The 15,647-nt window shown below is 47.8% G+C and overlaps 2 protein-coding genes across 2 annotated transcripts; both read right to left on the reverse strand.

The window, feature by feature from the left end:
• Window positions 1-380: 380 nt before the first annotated feature.
• On the reverse strand, window positions 381-6,069 carry ethe1 (ETHE1 persulfide dioxygenase). The gene is made up of 7 exons (XM_061242227.1): window positions 5,382-6,069; window positions 4,742-4,886; window positions 3,646-3,794; window positions 3,142-3,271; window positions 2,266-2,355; window positions 1,808-1,924; window positions 381-767 (listed from the first exon to the last, which is right to left on the reverse strand). The coding sequence occupies exons 1-7, from the start codon at window positions 5,580-5,582 to the stop codon at window positions 721-723; spliced, it is 879 nt and encodes a 292-aa protein (XP_061098211.1). The 5' UTR covers window positions 5,583-6,069; the 3' UTR covers window positions 381-720.
• A 2,234-nt stretch (window positions 6,070-8,303) lies between these two features.
• On the reverse strand, window positions 8,304-15,339 carry LOC133138658 (chymotrypsin-like elastase family member 2A). Its single transcript, XM_061257635.1, is given in 12 exon segments — window positions 8,304-8,315; window positions 8,739-8,821; window positions 8,824-8,893; window positions 9,220-9,338; window positions 9,780-9,874; window positions 10,419-10,434; window positions 10,602-10,780; window positions 12,963-13,131; window positions 13,919-14,029; window positions 14,399-14,531; window positions 15,001-15,090; window positions 15,325-15,339. Coding segments are annotated over 12 exon segments (1,092 nt in total).
• Window positions 15,340-15,647: the final 308 nt, after the last annotated feature.

Consider the following 15,647-nt stretch of genomic DNA (forward strand, 5'->3'; position numbering starts at 1 on the left):
CGCCCAATGTATGCTGGGATAGGCTCCAGCCCCCCTGCGACCCTGATCAGGATAAGCGGGTTCAGATAATGGATGGATGGATGGATGGATGGATAATAATAATAATAATAATAATAATAATAATAATAATAATAATAGTCATAATCATAAACCGTTTGGATTTCATGAAGAGAGAATTAAACATAGACAAGCTCAATGAGGAATGTGTTTGAAAAGATCTGTTCAACCACTGCTGGTCAGCTGGCGAGGAGAGATGCAGATTCTGTGTGAAATTAGATCATGGCACAAACAAATGCAGCTAAATTTGAACTTGCACTAGCACTATAGTTCAAGTACAACACAACACCTATGATACACAACACATTAAAGAGCCAAACAGAAATTTTTAAATGATTAAATTTATTCACAAAATAAACAGCTCTCCAGTAAATGTGCACACATTGCTTTATATTGATAATAGATACATCTCATCACGCTAAAATATTAAGGCAACAGTATGACTGATTTCTTTAAGAATTATGAAAAAGCAATACCTCCAAAATATAATTTTCACCAACTTAATGAATATCATTAATATCAAATGATCAACTATACTAATCCAATGATTGTCTGCTCTGTTTAGGTCCACAATTAAATACGGTTTATTACATTAAAATATATGTATTATGATAGAGACTAAGTAATTATTCTCACACTCAATCCTCTCTTGCCTCTTGAGTTTCACACTTCGTGAAGTCCACACACCAGGTTGGCCGGCACTGCGATATCTACGAGAAAGACAGACAGACAAACAGACAGACAGACGGTGAGTGTGTGCACTCTGACAACGTCACTCATTCCAAACACCCTGTGACAGACACACCCATCTGGGAAATGTCACCATGGGAAAAATGTGACATGACAAGTAAACAGAAAGAGAGAAAGAGAGAGAGAGAGAAAGAGAGGGAGAAAGAGAGAGATGAAATCATTTCCTTCTCTGATGAGGGCAAACATCTTTATGGATGTGATATTTGGACACAAAATGACAAACAAAATCCTTCAGAAAAAGACCTGTCCTTACATGATAAAAGATGTGAATGTTAAATATTATCATCACATCCAGTTGGCCGAGGGGAAGGGCCAACAAGAAATTGTAAAATATTGTTAATCCAGAAAGAATGTGAGAAATAACTTGCGTTATGGATGTGACGCAAAAAGACAGGTATTTTGGGGAGACTACATACTTTCTAAAAAGTAAAACTGAATCTTAAAGTCTAATGCAGGAAGATTGATATCCATGTAATGTAGGAGGCTTGGCTGAACATAAAAATAGCTATTTTAAAATATTTATGCCTTCATCTTGATACCAGCGTTATGACGCCATTGCGTTATGGATGTGACGCGTCTGAAATACACATTGTTTGACGATCTTCTTCCCAATCAAATTTTATCATGACACATTTGTTGTCATCTGAGATGGTTCTGAATGTCATTTTTGTCATTTGACATTTCAGACACCTAACCAAATGCTCCTTTGGATACAGCGCTTTCGATAAAGGTGCTATATAATTTCCGACCATTTACCATTTACCATTTAACAAGTGAATGTGCCCTGAGGGAGGGCGACCTGTAGCGTAGTAGTTAAGGTACATGACTGGGGCACGCAGTCGGTGGTGTGATCCCCGGTGTAGCCCTTGAGCAAGGCCCTTAACCCTGCATTGCTCCAGGGGAGGATTGTCTCCTGCTTAGTCTAATCAACTGTACTTCGCTCTGGATAAGAGCGTCTGCCAAATGTAAAGTAATGTAATGAGGCTCAGTCATTGGGTACCGATCTGTGCCGGCTTGGGCAGATTGAGATTGGCCATGATGGTCACAAACTCCTCCAGCGGCTTGGTCAGGCGGGGGTTAAACTTCTTCTCCTCTGCCACAGAGGAGACTGTCTGACCTGCAACACAAGAGGCGACGGATACATCTGTCAATGGCTGTGTCCACCAGGGGGCGCCATTCCGATATAAATGAGCCAGCGAATTAGATTTCAGAGCTTTTTTTGAGATTTTATAGGAGGAACCACAATGAATATGAAAGAAAGCCTGTAAGACCTGAAGCTTGAAGGAATGGAAAGGATTAACCACTAACTACTCGCAAGTTCACCAGTAGCAGCACTTATGGCACAGTGGTATGGATATAACAGACATCATCAGGATAAGAGCAACTGCTCAATGCCTAAAGGTGAATGTATAAAAATGATACATTATTATGCAGATAATTATCTCAACACTTTCGTACCTTTGTAATCATGCGCAGGGTAGATGAGACAGTGTGCAGGCAGGGTGAAAATCTTCTGATGGACGGACTCGTAGAGCCTCTTGGAGCAGCCTGGGGAAGCAGGGAGTGACATTTATGCCTTATGCCAGGGAGCAGGGAGTGACATCGATGAAGTAAGGCTCAATGGTGCTGCCACCTTGTGGTTCAAATGGGCATTGCACCCGCATTAATCCGGTGAACCTGGACTGCGAGGAAAGGCCACCACTATGAGCAAGATGACGGGGGAAAGGCTGTGACACACAGGCCTGGAGCACGTGGCAAACTGAGAATAGAGCGGGGGTATTTATGGGAACACAGACTGGGGCCTGTCACACTGCTGCACAAGAAGTGCCTCCGTCTGACGTGTGATAAAATGGTAAATGGTTGGCATTTGTATAGCGCCTTTATCCAAAGCGCTGTACAATTAATGCTTCTCATTCACCCATTCATACACACACTCACACACCGACGGCGATTGGCTGCCATGCAAGGCACCGACCAGCTCTTCAGGAGCATTTGGGGGTTAGGTGTCTTGCTCAGGGACACTTCCTCGGGCGGGGGATCGAACCGGCAACCCTCCGACTGCCAGACGACTGCACTTACTGCCTGAGCCATGTCGATAAGAAGTGGCAGCTGACCTCACATGCTTTCCTGTGTGTGTGTATATATAGTATTGCCTCTGTACTCCAGCACACTGGATTTGAAATGAAACAACGAATATGAAGTAATTTGAGGGAAGTATTTACATCCATATTAATACGTAATATGGTACGCATGTCCGTATGTCCGGTGATGGGAGGGAGGGTAGTTGGCCGGGGAGGGGGGGTGTGGGGGTAAGCGGGGGGGGGGCATTGGTACCCTGCTGGAAGTCCGTTCTGCCACAGCCTCTGATGAGCAGGGCATCCCCGGTAAAGGCCATGGACAGGTCCCCCAGAATGAAGGTCAGGCAGCCGTCAGTGTGTCCAGGGGTCTCTTTCACCATCAGGGCCTGGTGGCGGCACAGCCAGCCGTACGGTTAATCCTCATTCTTCATTATCCGACCCTTTTAGACCACATTACAATTCCTAAACGCTATTGACAATTAAAAAAATTATAACAATCGCCAATTCCCAGAACTAAATATTGTGCTATTGCATGAATATTGTTCGCGCTTATTAACAGAAGGGGGAAAGTCCGAGGGTCAGAAAGTAAAAGTCTTATGACCTATGAACTGATTTCAACCATTAGTTCTACCTCCGGTCCTTCACCACTCTGGCCTGCGGGAGATGGCAGTCTTCAGCTCTCATTCACTCTCTCCCTCCTTTGCACTCGCACATACACTCACACTCACACACACTCGCACATACACTCGCACACACTCACATGTCTGCCGAAGGGGATGAAGTCTCCCTCAGAAAACAAGATGTCCGCATTTGCTCCGCTCAGCAGAGAGATGGCGCTCTTGCTCCCGTGCAGCCTCTTCTTCAACAGGCCGGTGCCGGTGATGTGGTCTGCATGGCAGTGGGTGTTGACTGAGTGGAGAGATAAGATAAGGTCCCGGGTCAGACACAAAGAGAGAAAGAGGAAGAACGGCAGGGCATGCCCCAGGCTTTACAGCCATGAAACTAAAACACCCAATTCTTAATCATACACAATTTTTACCGAAATGAATGGTCACTAAGAGCAATCATTTTGTGTCAGTCATCTGACTTTTATTCACTTGCTCTCTCAAAATTGAAATTAAATTAAATTAACTGAAATGTTTAGCATATATTCTATGGGGATTTTTCCAATTCATGCATTGAATTGAATTCCATTTCCTGAAGTGAGACGTTCCTGATCCCACCACTGGACGAAACAGTGCATCGTATTCTCGCTCTACAAGGATTTCCATGATGGTAGCACACACATATCTCCATACCCCTTTGTTTCCACAGTCACTCCGGGTCACTGTGTAGCCCTAAATGTTACACATACACTCAGTGAGCACTTTATTAGGTATTTATGCTGCTGTAGCCTATCCACTTAAGAGGTTTGACATGTTGTGTGTTCAGATAAGCTCTTTTGCATACCACTGTTGTAATGTGTGGTTATTTGCGTTATTGTCACCTTCCTGTCAGCTTCAACCAGTCTGACCCTTCTCCTCTCACCTCTCTCATTAAGAACACATTCTTTTCCGCAGAACTGCTGCTCACTGGATGTTTTTTTTTGTTTTTCGCAAAACTGTTGTGCATGAAAATCACAGGAGACCACCTTGTCTGGCACCAACGTCCATTCCACGGTCAGTCAATTAAATCACATTTCTCCCCAATTCTGACATTTGGCCCGAACAACAACTGAGTCGCTTCACCATGTCTGCATGGTTTTAGGCATTTAGTTGTTGCCACGTGACTGGCTGATTAAATATTTTCATAAACAAGCTGTTGTACAGGTCTACCTAATAACTTCAGTGAGTGTATGTCTCTCCTTCGCCTGTTACCTGCCACTTTCAGCGTGAGGCCCAGCTCTTCGATCAACTTGGCATCTCTGTCCACCATCTCCAGGACCGGATCGATGATAACTGCCTCCTTGGTCTCTTCGTCCCCCAGCAGATACGTGTAGGTACTGCTAGTAGGCTCAAACAGCTGAGGGAGCGGGGACAGGGACCAACAAACGCGCAGTCATTTACAGACTTAAATCGAAACATACGACCACACAATACAATGTGTGGCGCAAAATTAGTCAGCGAATGCAATTCAGAGCATTCATACACCGCACGGAAGTGGAGTACATCAGTGTTACTTTCAGAAAAACAAACATCGCTAATATTGTACATGAGCTGTACGCAGAACGTATAACGGCAAGTGCTCAGCCACAAAACGAGGAATTACGTGTTAATGTCTTGCTAACTGACTGTCTCTCAAAACAAACTATTATCTAGCATGTTGGCTTGTAGCACAGTGCCATACAAACTAGTCGTTTTAGCGGTCTGTGCTAGCATGTAGCTAACTAACCTAGCTAGCTCAACTTTCGGGAGAGATTGTAAATTAAATATCAGCTAAAAGAACGCTAAAAGACACTAGCAGTGCAAGCACACGCAGCCCATGCCACATAACGTAGGGAAACAGAAATACACTCACCTGTCTGAATATTAGTTCTCTGTCCGGCTCCATCCGTGAACCGTAGTGTCTAATCCCATTTCCCCCGGGCTGCGTCACTCTGTCCGTGCCTGGGCTAATGCGCGCAAGCCCGGCTAGAAATCCGCGCGAGTGCCCTTCTGTTCGTTGTAAGACGGTGCGGGCCAGAGCTGGTCTGACTGTATTCAAGACTACGGAACACATCTCCCTTACACTACAACGGAGAACAGCCTACAAAACAAGTAAAACTAAGTCAACTGCTCGACTGTCTGGTCGCTGCGACGAGTTGATCAGGAAGTTTCGGAAATGTAACTGAGTATTTCTGGCTGGCTGCCTACATATAATGCTAATGCTAGCTGGAGTTCGTGCAGGATAAACATACAGCTATGGCAGTGATACGGCTTGTTTATTTGATAACAATCGAATTTACCCGAACTGTGAGGATTCACCTTCGGTAATAATTACTTATGCACCTTAACGTTAGCTATAGCCAGCTATGCTAGTTAGCAGTAAACGAGTTTGCTAGCATGCCTGTTTTAATCGTAAGGTTTTTCTACGTGAGTCTTATTTGCTGATCACTTGTACTACTAGGCAATCATCAACTACATCAAAATCAGCACGTATCCCTTAGTATAATGAGTCGACAACGCCCTCGGTATCTTGTTTGCATTGCAGTGTCACAGACTGTCCGCCAACGCAATATTTTAGGGCAGGTCAGTTGGCTTGCGCAATAATGTGCATCTGTTCCGAATTGATTACAGTAACTCATAGTATGAGCATTGTTTCTGTGACTGGCCATATGGACAAGCACGTATGATAAAAACATTTTACATTTACATTTTAGTCATTTGGCAGACGCTTTTAATCCAAAGTGCATAGGTTCTTCCACAAGTTAAAGCATCAGATCCATAACTAGTAAAATACACATGAAGTGCTGTTCTAAACAAAAAATACAGTCTTTACAAGTTTTTTTTTTTTGGGTTAGACAAGAGGGATATCGGAAAGGGGGGGGGGGGGGGGATCAGGAGGGAGGACTAAGGTACAGTTTGAAAAGGTGGGTTTTTAGTCTGCATCGAAATAGGGGGAGGGATTCTGCTGTCCTGACAGTGGTAGGCAAGTCATTCCACCACTGAGGAACCAGAACGGAAAACAGGCGTGAACGTGCAGCTCGACCGCCAGGTGCTCGTAGTGAGGGAACCATAAGGCGACCAGAGCTGGCAGACCGGAGTGGTCTAGCTGGGGAGTAGGGAGTGATTAAGGATTGGATGTAAGGTGGGGCAGTCCCCTTAGCAGCCTGAAATGCCAACACTAGGGCTTTGAAGCGGATGCGTGTGGCAATAGGAAGCCAGTGGAGGCCAATGAGGAGTGGGGTCACATGAGCCGACCTGGGCTGAGTGGTGATCAGGCGGGCTGCAGCATTCTGGACCAGCTGGAGGGGCTTGATGGCACAAGCTGGGAGACCGGCTAGGAGGGAGTAATCCAGGCGGGAAATGACGAGTGCCTGGACTAGGAGCTGGGTGGCTTTCTCCATCAGGAGATGACGGATACTGCATATATTGTCGAGGAAGAACCTGCAGGTTCTGGCAGTGGAGGATACTTGTGGAGCCAGGGTGAGGCTGTTATCAAGAGTCACCCCAAGATTCTTGGCCGAATGGGAGGAGGATACTACAAAGTCCTCAACAATCAGTGATTAAACGACGTTCAGGCAGACACAATAAAAACGCCTTAATATACCACAAAAGCTCATGGCGAGTATCTTTGGCCAGTGGTTTCCAAACTTGGTGCTTCGTGTAAGCTCCATTATGTCAGAAATGGCTATGCAGGCCATGAAGGAAAACAGTCAACAAGTTCTGCTGTGGAGTGGGCTACATTTACATTTACATTTTAGTCATTTGGCAGACGCTTTTAATCCAAAGCGACTTACAAGTGCATAGGTTCTACCACAAGTCAAAGCATCACATCCAGAACTAGAAAAATACACCTGGACTGCTGTTCTAAACATATAGTCGTCATCATAAGTGCAATTTTTTTTTTTTTTTTTTTTTTTGGGGGGGGGGGGTTAGACAGGGATAGGGGTATCAGAAGGGGGGGGCGGGGTAAATCAGGAGGGGGGACTAAGGTAGAGTTTGAAGAGGTGTGTTTTGAGTCTGCGTCGAAATAGGGGGAGGGATTCTGCTGTCCTGACAGTGGTAGGCAAGTCATTCCACCACTGAGGAACCAGAACGGAAAACAGGCGTGAACGTGCAGCTCGACCGCCAGGTGCCCGTAGAGAAGGAATCGTAAGGCGACCAGAGCTGGCAGACCGGAGTGGTCCTAGCTGGGAGTAGGGAGTGATCAGGGATTGTATGTGATCCACCAACCCCGCTGAGTGATTGTCCCGATTTTGGTTCGAAAACCTTTCTACCTACCCTAATTGGATGTGGTTGTTCAGCCAAGATCAATGACTGGGCCAAGATAGGCAACTACTTCGGTGGCCTGAGCCCACCGTGGCCCACTCATCCATACACCATTGAGTTGCAGGGACCAGACAAACATTTTGACCAACCCAACATGTTACCAAATGACAAACCAATGACATGATTGTTTATGAACACAAAAAGCAGAAATTAAGATTATATCAGCTTTAATATTGAGAAGTTGCACAATATTTGAACAGTGTTTCCAAAATAAATAAATACATAAATAAATATTCTCAGTGGAAGTCTTCTGAACGTCAGTGATGTGAATCCTTGATGCCTGTTGCAGATCATTCTTCTGAGTCTGTCTATAAAAAAATTTAAAAAATGAAACAAATTCAGACTTTGACTGTGTCATCAACCCTTCAATGGTGCGTTTTATTTAATTATTGTTTGCCTGTATTATTTTTTTGTTTCTCAATAAGGCAGGAACCATTATTCAGTGTGCATTTGTTTATGTAACCTTTATTCAACCAAGTCCCTAGGGAGACATGACCAAGGTAGCGGCAATGAAATACAACACAAATTCCATGTTTAACCGACCACACAAGCTACCCAATAATACACGAGTACTTGCTTTAAATTATTCAGTTAATAATTATCTTATTAAGACTCATGGCCGGCCCTTGGGATTTGGGGTTTTGGTGGCCATTAACAATCATTTTGCTGTGGCTCCAAAGTGCTCTGACATAAATCTCTTCTAGCACTTAAACTTTAATGCTTGTGGCCCTAAACTGCTGTACAGAGTTTATGCCAATGGCTGGCTTTGCTCAGACCGACAGTGTTTGAACGATTTAAAATGCACAAAACGGAGCTTTCCTAATACAATAATGTCAACAAGGGATTAAAGTGGCCCAGGGCTATTAATACATCCGACTGAATCGAGTGATGTGTGCGTTTGTACCTGTATGTGCTGATGCAGCCAGTGAAGAAGCTGTGTGACTCTGGTGTAGACGCCAGGCTTATTCGGGCGGCCGCACCCCTCTCCCAGCTCACCACCCCAGCCAGCCTCCAGCTCCCTGGCCTGGCCTCACACACCAGGGGTCCCCCGCTGTCCCCCTTAAAGGCACACAACCACACACACCTGTTCAGGTACATACACCTGTTAGTATTTCACTGTGATTGTACGTGTGAGTTCATGTGCGATTTTTATTATTGCATTTGCTGCCCTATTTCCTGGATTACATGTGAGTGTGTGTGTGTGCGTGTGTGTGTGAGTGTGTATAGGTGTGTGTGTGTTTTTGTGAGTGGTGTGTGCTTGTGAGTGTGAGTGCGTGTGTGTGTGTGCGTGTGCTTGTGAGTGTGTGTGCCCATGGGTTTGTGTGAATGCAGACACATCGCACACGCTCTCTCTCTGTACCTGGCAGGAGTCCACCCCTCCCCGCCAGCGTCCCTGCGCACAGCATGCGGGCGGTGAGGTGGGCTCCGTACACTGAGGGCTGGGAGCACTGGGACTGACCAATCACCTGCACCTCTGCCTGACGTAGGGCCGCTGACACTGACCCTGAGAGAGAGGGAGGGAGGGAGGGAGGGAGTGAGGGGGAGAGGTGGGAGAGAGGGAGGGAGGGAGAGAGGGAGGGGGAGAAGGAGGAGGAGGGGAGAGAGAGAGAGTGCGGAGGGGGGGAGAGAGGGAGGGGGAGAGAGAGAGAGGGCGGAGGGGGGGAGAGAGGGAGGGGGAGAGGGAGGGAGGGGGAGCGAGAGAGAGAGTGAGGAGGGGTGAGAGAGGGAGGGGAGAGAGGAGGGGGGGGGAGAGGGGGTGAGAGAGCAAATTTGTCATGCCAATAATGCGTATTTAACTGAATCGGGAGAGAAAGAGAATGAGAGAATGAGAAGGAGAGAGAGATATGGGGGGGAGAGAAGATAGGGAGGGAGGTAGGAGTTGTGTTTGGCAGGTGGGAACATCTCTATGGCCCAGTGAAAGTGAGCCTGAGCTCCGTGAACTCACCACCCTCTTGGGTGTACCCCCAGCCCGTCACCCAGCAACGAGAGCCAGGGGGGAAGGACTCGCCAGAGCTGGGCAAACACACCGCCACACCGCACCTGTACAACACATGCACAACACAGTGTAGTCCAGTACCTCACAACTCACACACACACATGGGCACAATGCACTGTAGTCCAGTACCTTACAACACACACACACACACACAGCACGCACACACACACACAGCACACGCACACACACGCACACACACACACACACACACACACACACACACAGAGCCCACTGCACTGTAGTCCAATACCTCATAACACACCACACACACACACGGCACAATGCACTGTAGTCCAGTACCTTACAACACACACACACACACACACACATCAGCACACTGCACAGAACAGGATGTCCCACCAGGCACAGTGGTTGTTGCTACCTGTTGGGCAGTGACAGTGATGCCTGTTTTTGATGATAAGCGTCAGGGTATTGTGCACATTATAATAGGCCCCAGCAGACGGAAAATGCACAGTACAATTTCAGTCCCTGGTGTAAAGATCCAGCTATGACCAGCTTCAAATACCGGCTACCAGCTGTTTCAAAACCTAGCTTGAGCAATTTTTATCAGCAGTGGTGTTAATTCACCTCTGACAGAGTACACCTGAGTTCAATAGGCAACATAGTATTTACTCTAAGAGTTTACACCGAACATTTTACTGTGTATGTCACATGACTTCACGGTAAAATAAGTGAATGCAGCTTTCACATAAGCTTGGACATCCCCCGCCCTCCCTCATCCCTCCTTCCCCCTCCTCCTCTTCCTCCCACCTCTCATCTCTATCTTGGCGGTGGTGTGGATGAGGCCCATGTCGTAGTCGTTGTTGTCCGATGAAAATCGCGGGTGGTGTTTCATCTCCAGGGCCTGGTAGTGCCGCCCGGCGACCCTGTCCGCCATGCTCAAGGTGTCCACCACCACCTCCCAGTCTGACACCTCCTGCATCTCGCTGCTGTGGGACGACCGAGAGGAGACAGGCCCAGACTGCCTGTACTACATACAATATTTCTCTCACACAGTCACTTCATCTCAAAAACATCTACTGAGAAAGGGAAGCGGTTCATAATAATACAGTGACAAATTAAAGGAAAACCCAACAAAAAGTGTCTTAGTAATGAGCCACCACATCTGCCACTAGGTCAGCCCTGAGGTTACAGACCACTACAGCCCTATCCCTGCCCTGAGGTCACACACCACTACAGCCCTATCCCTGCCCTGAGGTTACAGACCACTACAGCCCTATCCCTGCCCTGAGGTCAGAGAACACTACAGCCCTATCCCTGCCCTGAGGTCGGAGACCACTACAGCCCTGTCCCTGCCCTGAGGTTAGAGACCACTACAGCCCTATCCCTGCCCTGAGATCACAGACCACTACAGCCCTATCCCTGCCCTGAGGTCAGAGACCACTACAGCCCTATCCCTGCCCTGAGATCACAGACCACTACAACCCTATCCCTGCCCTGAGGTCACAGACCACTACAGCCCTATCGCTGCCCTGAGGTTACAGACCACTACAGCCCTATCCCTGCCCTGAGGGTGCAGACCACTACAACCCTATACCTGCCCTGAGGTCAGAGACCACTACAGCCCTATCCCTGCCCTGAGATCACAGACCACTACAACCCTATCCCTGCCCTGAGGTCACAGACCACTACAGCCCTATCGCTGCCCTGAGGTTACAGACCACTACAGCCCTATCCCTGCCCTGAGGGTGCAGACCACTACAACCCTATACCTGCCCTGAGGTCAGAGACCACTACAGCCCTATCCCTGCCCTGAGATCACAGACCACTACAGCCCTGTCCCTGCCCTGAGATCACAGACCACTACAGCCCTATCCCTGCCCTGAGGTTACAGACCACTACAGCCCTATCCCTGCCCTGAGATCACAGACCACTACAGCCCTGTCCCTGCCCTGAGGTCACACACCACTACAACCCTGTCCCTGCCCTGAGGTCACACACCACTACAACCCTATCCCTGCCCTGAGGTCACACACCACTACAGCCCTATCCCTGCCCTGAGATCACAGACCACTACAGCCCTATCCCTGCCCTGAGGTTACAGACCACTACAGCCCTACCCCTCCCCTGGTTCAGCTCCAGTTGGCTCACCCTGCCCCTCTAAAACTCACTATGCCTTCCCTCGTTTGAACCTTTACCTCTCCACCCAGTTGTCTGATTTACTGTGACTGTAACTGGTTCAGCCCATTTGAATTGCTGCAATAAATGAACTATATTTCTGTTTTATCCATCCTCCTTTTACACCTTGCTGGCTCCCCCTTTATATCCAGGTTATATATATATATTTTCTTGCCACTGTTTGAGGGCTTTTCTCTGCCTTGGGGGTTTTTTTGTTACCGCCTGCACTTGCTATTTTGGGGCTCTGGCATGGTGTATGCCCTTTCTCTTAGCCCTTCTGTTACTATGTAAAGCATTTTTGTGACAGTCTCTGTAAAAAGCCCTATGCAAATAAAATTGAATTGAATTGCATTTATGTCTCCGCTCATTAATTCAGGTTTTTCCTTTAATTTGCCGGTACGTTTCTTCTGTTTTCCTCTTATTGCAGTATGAAGTATCATCCCTCCTTCTTTGTCTGTCTTTTTCTATATCTATTATTTCTTTCCCCCTCTTTGACTAAGTAAAACTATACTTTATGAAGCTTTCTATGCAGGGGAAAAACTACTATAGCACAGTATGAACCTCGCTCTTCAGAGAAAAACAGTACAACATTTTTTCTCTCTACCCCTCCCTTGTATGCTGTACATCGAGTGGAACTACACTCAATCACACAGTGTGGAGTGCTCTGTCTCTCTATCTCTCTCCCTCTCTATCTCTCTCTCTCCCACACACACACACACACACTCTCACACACACTCTCTCTCTCTCTCTCTCTCTCCCACACACACACACTCTCTCTCTTTCTCTCTCTCTCTCTCTCTCTCTCTCTCTCTCACACACACACACACACACACACACACAGTGCCTCTGACTCTCACTCACAGTATGAAGCAGTGTGTAGCAGTGATGACCCAGCACTGGGTGAGTATGAATCTCTCTCTCACACACTCACACACACACTCACACACACACACACACACACACACACACACAGTGCCTCTGACTCTCACTCACAGTATGAAGCAGTGTGCAGCGGTGATGACCCAGCGCTGGGTTAGGATGGCCCCCCCGCAGACATGTCTGCCCCTCCAGCGCAGGCTGGTCTGCCACCCCCACCTGCCCCTGGGGGCCGCACTCCCCCCCACGATCCGGCCCCACCCGTCACTCGTTTCCTCTGCGCACCCTGCCCAAAAAAACAGGGTCACAGTTCAGTCCGAAAGAAAGCAGTCAGGTTGCTGATGAAATGATAAGCCTGTAGCGTAGTGGTTAAGGTAAATGACTGGGAGACACAAGGTCGGTGGTTCTAATCCCGGTGTAGCCACAATAAGATCCGCACAGCTGTTGGGCCCTTGAGCAAGGCCCTTAACCCTGCATTGCTCCAGGGGAGGATTGTCTCCTGCTTAGTCTAATCAACTGTACGTCGCTCTGGATAAGAGCGTCTGCCAAATGCCAATAATGTAATGTAATGTAAAAAAGCAGTCCTTCACCTGAACTGAAATTCCCAGTTTGGTTGATTGGGTTCTTGGCGAGGAAAGGAGGTTCTGCACTATTGCTGCAGTTCACACTGCTGCCACAGGGGAGGATGTCACGCAGCTTGCACGGGAAAAACACAAACTTCACTGATGGACAGAGAGAGAGAGAGAGAGAGGGAGAGAAAAAGTCATAACATGAAATGGCTTTTTCATTTTTCTGGGTATTCTTTTTGTAGGGTTGGCCTGTAGTGTAGCGGTTAAGGTGCATGACTGGGACACGCAAGGTCGGTTGTTTGATCCCTGCTGTTGCCACAATAAGATCCGCACAACCGTTGGACCCTTGAGCAAGGCCTTAACCCTGCATTGCTCCAGGGGAGGATTGTCCACTCTTAGTCTAATCAACTGTATGTTGCTCTGGAAAGAAGCATCTGCCAAATGCAATTAGTGTAATGTACTGTACGGGGGGGGTGGGGTAGAGAGTAGAGCACAGGACATTACCCACGAGGCCGAGGCAGATGAGGATCACGATGCTGAGGGGCAGTAGAGTTGCTATCAGTGTGAGGCGGGAGGGGCAGGGGGGCAAATGCACGGCCCCTGGGGTGGCAAGCTCTGATGGGGAAGAGACAAGAGGCACGCCAATCACAACCGATCACTCTGGCAACAGCCAACCACCCCAAACCCTGACCCTCGCTAAGTTCCAGTTCTACGCACAGTTCTTCTTCCAGTTCTTTGTGCGCCCACCCAGGGACTGTTTACTAAGATTTGCTTTTTGCGAGTCATATTTAATCCATTGAAATGTCCCTGGTGAATAACTGACATGAACAGAGCAGTAAACAGACTGCATCGCTGCATGCATCGCTCCTATGTGATGAGGATGGGTCAAGCGCAGAGGCCAAATTACCCCTCAGGGTCCAATAAAGTATAGCTTTATCTTATCTGATCTTTCTGCTGTGGAGTCTGGCAGGAGAACGGTCCAACCTGTGTCTGTGGTGTCTTTGGGCACCGCCAGGCTGACTGAATCCTGTTCCAGGACCACGCCCACCTGTGGAAGCTCTTTTGTGATTGGCTGCTGGGCGGGTTGTTGGGATTGGCTTCGGGGTGTGTGAGGAACCTGCAGGGGGGTTGACACTGTTTCACCTGACACCACTTATCTTTGTGCACTGAAGGCACTAACACAAGAGGACAAGCAGTAACAAAAAACCCTGACACTTTACCTGCTTTTAAGGGTGTGTCCTACCTAGTGCTTTCCAAACCACCTACAACGCTGCGTATTAGTATATATTCATGTGCCACAAAATCTGCAGCAACACTTTAAAATAAGGTTCCATGAATTGGCAATAACTAATGTAATTGTTAACTAACTACTGAGAAGTTAATCAGTACAGCCCTGTTTGTATTTGATGCATTGATGTATTTGTAAATCATTCATTCACGTTAACAACTTCATTAGTTATCGCCAATTCATATTAGAATTAAAAAGTCAGTTAATGTACGTATTGGGTGGGATTAAGGAATAACGACACACAATTATCCACACTCAAATCATTATCGTTTTTGCTGTTTTTTCAGCCTGTCCGTACCTGCTGGGTGGTGGGCTGTGGGGGTGTGATCTCCGGTCTGGTGTCATCGGACGTCCGCTCAGTCCGGGGGGTGCCCAGCTCACCCGCTGCCTGTGGGGTTTGGGGCGTCTCTGCGTTTTGCGGCGACGGGGGTGGTGGGGTTTTGAGGGAAAACTCGCTTATTTGTGGATATGCAGGATTAAAGGGGGTCTGGGTTGTTTCTGTGTTTTGGGGTGACAGGGGCGGATAGGTTGTGGGGAGACACTGCCTTATGTGTGGGTTCTCAGGAGGGAGAGGGCTTTGAGGAATCCCTGTGTTTTGGGCTGACAGGGCTGGATAGAAGACAGGGTACTGGCTCATGTGTGGGTACTCGGGAGAAAGGTGGGTTTGAGCGGTTCCTGTGTTATGGGGTGGCAGGGGCGGATAGATAACCGGGGGGTATTGGCTTATCTGTGGGTATCCAGAAGGAAGCGGATTTTGAGGAAGTGTCTGGAATATGTGCTGGGAGGGAGGAGGAGAGGGCAGAATTTGGGGTATCTGGGCAGGGTGAGAGGGAGAGGGCAGAATTTGGGGTATCTGGGCAGGGTGAGAGGGAGAGGGCAGAATTTGGGGTATCTGCGCAGGGTAAGAGGGAGACATATAGACCCCCAGGGACACAGTGCCTGGAG

The sequence above is a fragment of the Conger conger genome, chromosome 1 (assembly GCF_963514075.1).
Source record: "Conger conger chromosome 1, fConCon1.1, whole genome shotgun sequence".
NCBI classification, from domain to species: domain Eukaryota; kingdom Metazoa; phylum Chordata; class Actinopteri; order Anguilliformes; family Congridae; genus Conger; species Conger conger.

Excerpts from the sequence above, each read along its gene's own strand:
- ethe1 (XM_061242227.1), bottom strand. The coding sequence starts at position 5,582 with ATGTGTTCCGTAGTCTTGAATACAGTCAGACCAGCTCTGGCCCGCACC. Across the intron at positions 3,795-4,741 it reads CCTCACGCTGAAAGTGGCAG|TCAACACCCACTGCCATGCA; the intron begins GTAACAGGCGAA and ends CTCTCCACTCAG. Across the intron at positions 1,925-2,265 it reads CCCTGCGCATGATTACAAAG|GTCAGACAGTCTCCTCTGTG; the intron begins GTACGAAAGTGT and ends CTTGTGTTGCAG.